Raw genomic sequence first — 10,680 nt, forward strand, 5'->3', positions numbered from 1 at the left:
AAAACCCAAACCTCTGCTTGGAGAGTAGTAGTGACGACGATTCGAGGATTACCGTCGTGCGACTATTTTGATCGTGTTTAGACGGTGGTAAAATACCGTCGCCGGCAACATCTTGACGACAAACATTCGTACGACTATTTAACCGTCGTCAGTCTAAAGTGCCCCTTAGTTCAGTTCAGGTCATCGTAGGACACACATAATGTCTCTGGTAGCTGGCAGACACACATAGACAAACGTAAACAGGCACCTGTGTCTAAACCAAATCCTCCGTCCACATCTTTTACTGTACACTTTGTACAGTTCAGTTCAGTTCATATTATAGGACATGACACGCAGAATATCTCTCCCAACATGGTAGCTGGCAGGTACACATAGACAAACAGACACCTGTGACTGAAATGCCACTACCAATAAATTCCATGATGATGATCGCAATCATGCATAACAAATACATCATAACAACCAACATTTATATATAAATATATAAAACATGTGATAAAAACATGATACTACTATCTTCAACAAGAAAGCAATTAATACGCAGGATATAAGCCAAGCTGAATTCTTTCAGAAGCAGCTTACTGACAAGCCTAATAATCTGCCTTCTGCATCTAATCCCAGAAGTTACAACTAATAGTAATACAAATTTGCTGGCAAACAGCTACTTTTGAAATTAGGACAAGGTTGTTTCATATCTTTGGCCAAGGGTCTCCTGGATGCTACCACTATCTTCAAGTCTTAAAGCAATTATATGTACTACTCAGGAAATGACATTATAAAACTAAAAGGCAAGCTGAATTATGTCAGAAGCCTTTCAACTGTCTCAGCAGACAATATTACAATTCTTGATGTACTAAGAGTCCTGGATGCTACAGTACCAGTATCTTTACATGAAAGAAATTACATGCAAAAGTCAGGAAATGACATTATACAAGGCAGGCTGAATTCTGTCAGAAGCTTTTTAAGTGTCTCAGAGGACAACATTACAGTTCTACAAGTAGATATCTTTGGCCAAAGGTCTCTGAGACCTCGTGAGCATGAAAGCAAGCCCGGCATACCTGACACAGTTGCAGTCACAGAAAGAATGCTGATGAGATTGTCCGGAGCTCCCAGCCGACTACCGTGCGAGGGATTGTTTCACACAGCTCCACATCTGGAAACCTGTTGGGACGGGAGAGACTCGACCTTGCCACACATTCGGCCATGGGAAGTCTCCCAGCTGTTCGGAACTGGCAGTCAGGAACTGCAGGGTAATGTGTAACTACCTTGGCGCACGTGCAGAACGGCACAATATGGGTTTTATACTTCAGTCAACGAGATTTACAAAGATAGCATTTACGTCTTGCTTGTCTAAAAATTAAGCAACTCACGAAAAGTAAACAAAAGACGGAAGGAAGGAAAATGTCGAACAAAAAAACTTAAGCTATACATGTAGGACTTGCATGACTTCCTAATTCAGACATATATTAAAAAATACAAAATCGTACATGAATTCTAAGGTACAAAACGTTTCAACATTTTTCAGCAGTACTCTGGCAGTGAAGCAGTATGGCCCACTTTACACAAGCAATTTCACGATGTTGACTAGGATGTCATGAAGCCACCCACAACTGACACAATTTCTTTTAAAATTAGTCATGGTAATTACTGGGGGCCCAAATGCCCTTTTCCATAGATCGTAATCGGCCGTTTTAATTCTAAGAGCATAGACGGATCATTCCAATTCAAAGTAGAGCGTAATTGGCGCATTTTGTGCAGAGCGTAATTCGCCATTTTATTTTACATTGTAGCTAACCAGAATTTATCGTAAAGCGTAATGGGGGAGGCTTCTTGAATTCAGCATTATACGTAGCCGGCTCTCAAAATTTAGCGTAGAGCGTTGTTGAGACCCCCCATGCAGGCCCTCATTACTTACTAGCAGCAGTATACTTCTCCAAATCTTGGGTGCACAAAAGTTGCTGGTGCACCCAGTATTTGCAGCCCTGTATTCCCAAATCAAATGCGTTTAAAAGCCTAGTACAACTAAATAGGTGTGTGATAAGATCTGTTGAAAGTAAGGGACATGCCATTCATTACAGGGAATTAGGACAAATTCAGGAGGCTGGGACTGAGATAGCAGCTAATTTGGTCAGTACAAATCAGCAGCACCAGCTACATGCAGTCATGTTACAGGGCAAAGCAGGGTCAATCTAACATGATTCAATCAGCCTAAGCACTGATGCAAAAATCATGGCTCAATCATGTATCCTCTTTGATACATTCTGTTGATGTACAATCTTCTAATAGAAGACATCTTTTATCTTATCTTCCAATTCCTTACACCTCGGTGAGATTGACCTTTCTAAAGAAAACTGTTAGTAACTTACTGTACTAACAGTAGTTTAATCACTGATAAAATTACTCTCCCAATCTGGCAAAACTTTACTTATAAATTTTGTATTCAGCACTGACATCAGCCATCATCGGTAGTCTAGCAATGACAATAGATTCCAGAACCTTTTAATCTCCTTGTTCTGTAGATAAAAAAAATGCCAATCTTGACAGACTGCTTTTCTTCCTGGCAAATGTCAACCAAAGACCACCAGTAGACTACTTCCTCTGGGGATATATTTGGTAGCTGACCTTAACAACAATCCTTGTCAATTGTATACCCCTGGAACCATGCATCCCAAATCAATTGTTATGAAAAAGAGCTGAGGTTGTTAAAGTTAAGTGTCTGTCAGCCTTCTTGTACTTGCAAAATTCCTCAAGAATTACAGTGAATTGGCTCACTAAACGTGAACATTACAATTTACAAGAAGAAAGTACAGTATGTCTCTTACCCTACTGCACTCGAGATGAGCAACAATAGGAGATTTATCCCACTTCCAGTTCATATAGTAAGCAATATTTATGTAACACTTGTAACAACAAACAAGATCACAACAAAGAAGAAGAAGATCACAGTACTTAAGACACAAAGCAGGTCCAGCACACATAAACAGGAGGTTGCGCTGCAGTACCAAGGGAAGCTGCCAGAAGGACCAAAACGAAACCTTGGCCTTCGTCTTCCCAAAGACCCATCCTATCCACATAGTGACATACCAAAATGTCATCACAATCCAGTCATCACTTCTTGAGTTCTGCTGATCGTTGTATGCAGAAAGATAAATACACAGACATTTTATAAACAAACAAGACAGACCAAAAACGATACCTCACTGGGGGGGAAGAACTTCAAGAAGGCAACACAACACTGCCACCGCCACTGGGAGTGTTTTTGGCCCGCGAACAAGGAAAAAACCGCACCAGCCAAGGACTGAAGCACCAAGTTTGGCACGTTCCGGTGTTGACGCAGCAAACATCGGAACTATTCAGCACCTCGCGATGACAAACACCCCTGCTCTGTGGGTCTATTTTAAAGGTCAGAATCATGGAGGGGCGTCCAAACTAGAGGGGCGGACCTCGAAAAACATGCATCAATCTCAGAAACGAAAAGACATACTGTAACAACAGAAGCTGTAAAATTAGCCCTGGGTTATTGTTTAACGGAATTTTAAGGGAACTTTTGGAAAAACTGTGTGTAGGTTCATGAGTTTAAATGCACAGAAATATGCCTACGGGTACCAAAAAGGCAAAATTCGCAAGGACAGTTTTAACTCTAAAGACATGAAAAAATGCGAACGGAATCAAAAATTATGCCCGTGTAACTACACTGTAAGCCTTTGGTTTAACAATATGTCGTCGTAGTGTGAGAAACAACTGTACCATATGGCAACTCGGAATCTGACAGGGGATCACCCGTAGGTCAATGATGAGCTCATGATATTTTAAGTAGGCATCGGTGGGTGAAAGCGCTGAAACTTGAAACGACGAGGAAGGAAAGAAAAACACAGTTTCACCCGCGTAAATTCGCATCTCTTTGATACATAGGACTAGAATTCGTTTACTTTGCGGACCCTGTAAGATAGGAATCTCGGCCTTAATCTAGAAATCTCTGATGGACATGTTTAAACAAACGAATCGACCAAAACATAGGAAAACATGAACTTACTTCCTTCCAAACATCCGCCATGTTTCGACAACGCCGAACTGGAAAAACTAGACCAGTCCATTCCTTGTGTAGGGGAGAGGATGTAATTTCGAAAAGCGGCATCTAGCGGCAGAAATAAAATTGCATTGATATTGGGAAGCACACATTGAAATGTTTCGTGTTTGAAATAAAATTTTATTCCATGTTTTTAAAAAAATCACCATTAAATTTGATTGCAACTCCTGTATTCGGGCAAAGAAAGGTAAGAAACTCCAACTCCCAATCAATATTCTGTCTACAGTTCCAAATTATATCGCAAGATGTCGCTCGTAAATTTAGTGACGAATTATCCAACACCCCAACATTTAGGGGTGGTTGGTATTTTATGCTACCATGTAACTGTTTATTATACACACAATTTGTTTCTATAATTGATTTATATTATCTTAAATAGTATGTGAAATATAGAATACTATATGTTTTTACAGAATATCTCATAGTATTATATCTTACGTAGCCTTTTTTAACAGCGTAAATAACTGTCACCCCTATATTTGATACCAGTAGAATATCTCATATGTGTCGAAAGAACTCCAAAATGGCGGCGTCCTTGGTGCACGTTTTGCGTTTCGCTTCTCGACAATTCAGGGTAAATTCGTCCTTTCCCGCGGCAGTGGAAGGTAAGTTCTACTGTGTACTACTTCATTAGACAATAGAGAGTCTCTGGACTGTACATGATGGTAGCTACCTTGTATTTATAGAGAGATTCTTAGAAAATTATGGCCGCCAGGCAGCCGGCAGAACTTCACCTTCACCCCTCGTATAAAAATCATTTGTTAGAGATGTCAGGAGAGATCGAGAGTAACGCATTTTATCTGTGGCTATAGTACAATATACACAGAAGAGGATAAAATAAGCAAGATGATGCAGAATGCTAATATTATAGTCTTTTTCACGTTTCAGATAATTGCTGAAGAGTACTCGAGTAATAATTATTATTTTGGTCCAATGTTTTCTGACATTTCACATTTCTTCATATCATCAACTACACCAACTCCTTGAAAAGATTATTCATGTAATGTAATTACATAGACCAAGTTGTAATCTAGAAAGTAAGCACCTTACATCAGTTGATGCGACAGATGTGATGTCAGATGAGTCGCACCAACACTTAGGTTGAGTGCAGTGCTAACCCTAACTGTCAAACCTTGCAAATAATTACATAACATTTTATATGTTCCAACAGGAAGAAGATACTTGCTGTCCCCTGATGTTCTCCGGTATGACAACTACCTCAAGCAGTCCTCCATTATAGCAGACCAGATGGAAGGCAGAATAGGTATTGAATATGCTACAGTGTGTGGTTTGCATCTGTTTCATACAGTAGCCTGGTTACCTATTATAGCTCCTTCATCCTCTCTGCTTTCTCTCTGTATTTGCAGAGAGAACAAAGAGACTCCGCACTAGTCCGTAGCTAGAATAGGTTTGGTAGCCACTAGCCAGGTACCTGGGTCTGTCAGTTACAACAAACTTTGCAGAATTGTCGACAATGTTACTTGAAGTTGGTTCACAATTCTTGCTCTTTGTTTGCTCCAGACGTCTTCCACGGCGCCGTAGCAGACAAACTGAAGCGAGAGCTCCCCCTGGCAGAGAACGATGTGAAGCACATGCTGCACACCTGCAGAACTCAGGAGGACTTCAAACTGGCAGAACAGGCACTCAAAAGGTACTACATGTATTTTTTTTAATCAATTTTTTTTTCTTATATCATCTTCCATCTAGCATTAGCAGCTGGACTGTCAATGGTAGAAAGAACGCTGTGCGCTAAGGAAACGCATAACTGCGCATTTGAACTTTTGTCTATCGCTAATGGTAACTATTGCCTCAGGAAGTTTGTTCTTTAGTCCTACTGTTTTATCTTATATCTTACATAAATACTGAGCTAAAGTCTCACAAGGGACATCCTGCTCAGGAACATAAAGGTGCCCGCCCAAGTGCCGTTTGAAAGAAGGTTCTACTGTGTCTTGCAGTGTGATAGTAAGGGACAACCAGAGTGTTCTTGTTCTGGGATTTTGACTGGCGTGTCACCTGCCACACTTTTTTATGTTACCTAGGTTTGATTCATCTATATAGAGACTATAGCATAACCTGAGAAGAACTAAAGGGACTGGCCCTGGGATGTCTCTATTTCTCACAAATGTTCTTGTGGTCCTTTCCTCAGCTACCATATGCAGACCCAGCACATCAGAAGACGACACTTCCGTTATGGCCCTGTGCTGATGAGATGTTGCCAGCACCTGGGCCTGGAGGAGAAGGCTTTGGAGCTGGTTTCAGACCAGGTCTGTCTACTGGAAATTCAGTTATTTTTTACAGGGATTTGATTTTTTAATTAGGAATGGAAAGGTGGCTTTCGCAGTGTTTTATGTTTGTGATCAAAACAACAATGTAGCACAGGAACACAATTTTAGGGTCTCATGTCATGATTTGTGGTAGAGAGGCATCACGTTTTATATTAGCTTGACTAGGGTAAGTTTTGAACAGTCTTGCTTTGAATGCGGAATTGATGTCAGTGAAATATGCCACATTTGCTTGCAAATGTTATCTTCCAAGGTATGTGATAGTCATGAAAATGTTTTTATGTTTCCTCCCAGTCACTGCAGGACATTTTCCTGGACGTGACGACTTACAGCCTCCTCATGCACATGCTTTTCACCAGGGGTGACTACAAAGGTCTGTCAGCACTGAGATCTGAGATTTTCTGTAAAGTGTGATAATGTAACACTATACACAAGAGTCAGATGATTCAGATAGCATCCAGGTTCCATCTTTCACTTTCAGTGACTAAGAAAGTTGTGAGCTCTCCACTGCAGTGTATCTTTCATCATTCTCAGTCTTTGGTAAAAGCTAGTGGATGCTATCAGAAACGTCTCACTCCTTTGATAATTTATCCAGGTGCTAGATTTATTTTGTATGATATGTATGTAATGTTCTACCTGGATGGCTAACCTGTGTCCTGTAGTTTCTGCATGTTCTGCCAGAGGGCACTTATTTTCTGATTGACTTGTTTTCTGTCTGCAGGAGTGCTGCGGGTGTTTGAACTGATGCACAGTCGCTCCATCAGGGCGAATGCTAACTCATACAAGCTGGCCTTCGCTGCACTCTATAAACAGGTCAGTAGAAATATCTAAGTCTTCCAAAATAAGCCATAAACAAAATACATGTATCAAGTTAATTCAATTCTATTTTTACCAGTAAATAAAGAGGCAGGAGCATACTAGACAACTAAATACAACTGAATTGCTTTTTTAAAAGTACACATATGTATTTACACTCAGCTACAGATCAAATTCTAAGATCCAATATGTACTAGTATGTATAAATGAGAAACATGTGGTACCAAACACTAAGTTACAAGAACATCACTTCAACAAACATTATGTGTATGTTCATGTTCAGAGACACATAGCCAAACCTTAAAGTTGTATACCCTATACATACAATGGAAGAGGAATAGTGATAGTGATGGAATACTATTTACTGTTGATCTATATCTCAATCATCATCATTTCATCTGTTTTCCTAACCAAATCCAGTCTTTAAGGCACTAAACTGTATATTGATACCTACAGAACACCCCGGAGGCTTTTGCCAGATGTAAGGGTCTGTATGAAGGTGTTCACCAAGAGGACCTCACAGATGAAACGACTGGATTCATCATGGCTTTAGCTCTAAATCAGGTACGTTCAACCGTCTTTGCATGTGATGTTGCCCCACAGCATTACAGACAAGAGTTGCATTCATTAATGTGTCTGTCAACAAGCTGCTTTCAAATGGAAGATTAGATTGAAAAAAGAAAATATTCAGTGAATTAATGCTCCTGGGTTTGTACTCCGTAATCTTGTAATCTGTGAAGGTTTTAAAGATTATCCGGTATCCAACAGAACATTTTCTTTTGTAATTCCAGAATGACTTTGAGTACATGGTATCTGTCTACAACCGAGTAAAACCAAGGGACTGTAGATCCTGCCAGAGTCTCAATGTAAGTACTTGTATTCTGCATTTCTGCTTGTTTGTTTGCTTGTTTTGCATAACCAGTAAACTGCCTAAAGGTATAACATTAAAAATTCAGTAAGTCCAAGCTGCGCAAGACTGCACTGTCAGGTTTGATCAGTCATCTTGGGATGGACTCCCTCTTTTTGATGAGTGTGGTGGGTTCTTTCATGTGCTCAAGTTGTGGGTCTTCAGCTTTACATCCCATCTTTGAGCAGGTCCCTAACCAAAGCTAGGTACTCATTTTCACCTGCATTGATTGAGGAAATAGGTGTGAAGTTGATTTACCAGCCTGATGAAACAATTTCCTAATAGACAGCTTTCTTTTCCTTCTGTTCCTGTTGTTCCTACAGGTACTAGCACTTGCCAGACTGGAACAGTTTGACGACATGTTTGCAGCCTTGAAGAGCATCTTTGAAAGAGACGTCCCCACCTTTATTCCGAAGTGGGAGGTGTCTCAACAAACAGTACGTACAAGTCTGTCTTTAGTGGGGTTGTCAACATAAGAAGCTGTATAATGGCCCTTTAGGTATTGATGATTTGCCCAAATATACATGTAACAGACTGCAAATCTTGTTTGAATTGATGTTTGTTTGACTTTTACCTTCTGCCTCATCTTGTTATAAGAGAATCTGTAATGTATTTCTGTTCCGTCCCAGATGACCACCATCAGACAGTTACTGGAGGAAAAACGGCCTGAGATGGTCCAAGAATTGGAGGTAAAGCTCTCCTTGTCCGGAGCTAGAAGCCCAAAGTACTGTTAAAACAATATTTTACATGTGCATATGTAGGTGACTGGCTGAGGTTGTATTTTTTAGTAGTCAAGAGACTTAAGTTTACAAGTAAGGTGAAGAAGTGATGCATTACAGGCTAAAGTAAAATTATTGACAAACTTTTGAAAAACTTTGACAGCAGTGTACCTTTAGTAAATAGTATCAACATAACAATGAACCATTTAAAACATGTGGCAACTGTTTTGCCCAGGATGTGTACGACAGTCTGGAAGTTGGTACCCTTGTCTGTAGACGTAGAGGTCTGAGGAGGAGATACAAAATACAACCAGAGTACCTTCTGAACAGTAAAATAGTTGTTGTTCGTATCCTTCCTTTTTTTGGAGACGATGGATCTCGCGCCTTGGATCAGTTCATACAAAATAGTACATACAAAACAATGACCCATCTTTAAAACATTTGTCTGCTGTTCTCCCCAGGATGTGTACGACAGTCTGAAGGCAGGAGGCCACCTGGTGCCCCTGTCTGTGGAGGCCATGCTGATGGAACCCCCTCCCCCCACCACCACCCGCCGCGCCTCACCAGGACTCAGGAGGTCCTTCCAACGGTCCAGAAGAGCAAACACACATGTATAGACAGATGTACAATGTACATGTATGTCAATGGCTGGGTGATCCTTAATATGTAGAGATGGCCAATAGCACAAGTTCTTGACCATTTGAGTATGTAAATGCAAGCATATGTTAGTAAAATGTCCTCAGTACAGTCAAAACTGCCCACGAAAACAAATCAGGGGGCTAATAAAATCTGGAATACGTCGGCAGGTGGTCACTGTAGATTAATTTCTTGTGTTAATTGTAAAATTATGTAAGGTATCAAGGAAAAGTGGTCACAATGGTCAGGTGATCCTTATGTGAAGGTGGTCACTTGTACATGTTTTACTGTACATGTGTAGAGCACTCAAGAGAGATACATTTTTTCTGTTGTTCTGTCTAGGATGGGAATACTGAGACACATCTTTTATGACATCAGAACTATTGTAAGCTTAGGGACTACCGAGTTATTCCAACTTTCACTACAAGGAATAGTATCTTAAATGTGACCTTTTTAAGGGTCCAACATGATGAAAATATTGTGACTGTTTTTGACATATGTCTGAAACATTCTGGTGGGACATCTGAGTTGTATGTGTATCAAAAAGGGTGTGGAAGTGTTTAAATGAGAGCTGGCCTATTTCATCATTTAATAACATAACTGTGAACTCATTTTATGTGTCTGGGACCTAATTAATAAATTACAGATTATGTTTCTTAGAACCTTAATGGATCAGAATAATGATGCTGTCAAATACTGTACATTACACAACATTGAAAAATTCAGATTGTAGTAGGCGATGTTGCTTATAATGTGGGTATCAGATACATATATAACAACGTATAACAACTGATGTTCCCAAAGGTGTACAGTACAAAATATACAATGTTTCCTCCAAGTGAAAATAGTAAGAGCATGGAACAATGTGATATTCATATATTATCTTTCTCTTCACTTCCTAATGAGTAAAGTAGGTTATTTACTAGAGGTAACGTGCAAAACAAATATGTGATTTTTTTAAAATATCATACCAGGAATACACGCATCTCTTAATCTACATGAACATGTATATTAAAAGCTCTGTATCATATGTGCAGAAAGGTCTATGACCTTTACTTTCTATTATTAAAATAGATACAATGTATAATTGATATATCCATGTAATAAGAATTGGTACTTTTTTTAATGTCTCCATTGCTTTGAGTAACTATCTAGAACAGTACTGCCGTAGATCAACAGACTACTAGTATTTCTTGAATTCTAAGAAATTGATCAGTGCATACACATTTACAT

At 39.7% G+C, this 10,680-nt stretch overlaps 2 protein-coding genes across 2 annotated transcripts in view; one reads left to right on the plus strand and one right to left on the minus strand.

Annotated features, from left to right (window-relative positions):
- LOC109482227 (peptidyl-glycine alpha-amidating monooxygenase B-like) overlaps positions 1-4,117 on the minus strand; it is a 29,995-nt gene extending 25,878 nt beyond the window's left edge. Inside the window, exon 1 of the mRNA XM_019784920.1 lies at positions 4,034-4,117. The gene's annotated coding sequence lies outside the window, so the exon portion shown is untranslated. The remainder of the gene's footprint in view (positions 1-4,033) is intronic.
- Positions 4,118-4,598: 481 nt separating this feature from the next.
- Positions 4,599-10,514, plus strand: LOC109482389 (pentatricopeptide repeat-containing protein 2, mitochondrial-like). Its single transcript, XM_019785093.1, has 11 exons — positions 4,599-4,692; positions 5,259-5,351; positions 5,609-5,738; positions 6,234-6,351; positions 6,664-6,742; positions 7,091-7,182; positions 7,642-7,749; positions 7,977-8,051; positions 8,416-8,529; positions 8,722-8,781; positions 9,273-10,514. The coding sequence occupies exons 1-11, from the start codon at positions 4,611-4,613 to the stop codon at positions 9,426-9,428; spliced, it is 1,107 nt and encodes a 368-aa protein (XP_019640652.1). The 5' UTR covers positions 4,599-4,610; the 3' UTR covers positions 9,429-10,514.
- The last annotated feature ends 166 nt before the right edge of the window (positions 10,515-10,680 follow it).

This window comes from Branchiostoma belcheri, unplaced genomic scaffold (genome assembly GCF_001625305.1).
Source record: "Branchiostoma belcheri isolate BF01 breed outbred unplaced genomic scaffold, Haploidv18h27 scaffold6, whole genome shotgun sequence".
NCBI lineage: Eukaryota > Metazoa > Chordata > Leptocardii > Amphioxiformes > Branchiostomatidae > Branchiostoma > Branchiostoma belcheri.

Coding starts and splice junctions, on each gene's coding strand:
- LOC109482389 (XM_019785093.1), top strand. CDS start 4,611: ATGGCGGCGTCCTTGGTGCACGTTTTGCGTTTCGCTTCTCGACAATTC. Junction 7,183..7,641: donor TCGCTGCACTCTATAAACAG/GTCAGTAGAAAT, acceptor TGATACCTACAG/AACACCCCGGAGGCTTTTGC. Junction 7,750..7,976: donor TGGCTTTAGCTCTAAATCAG/GTACGTTCAACC, acceptor TTGTAATTCCAG/AATGACTTTGAGTACATGGT.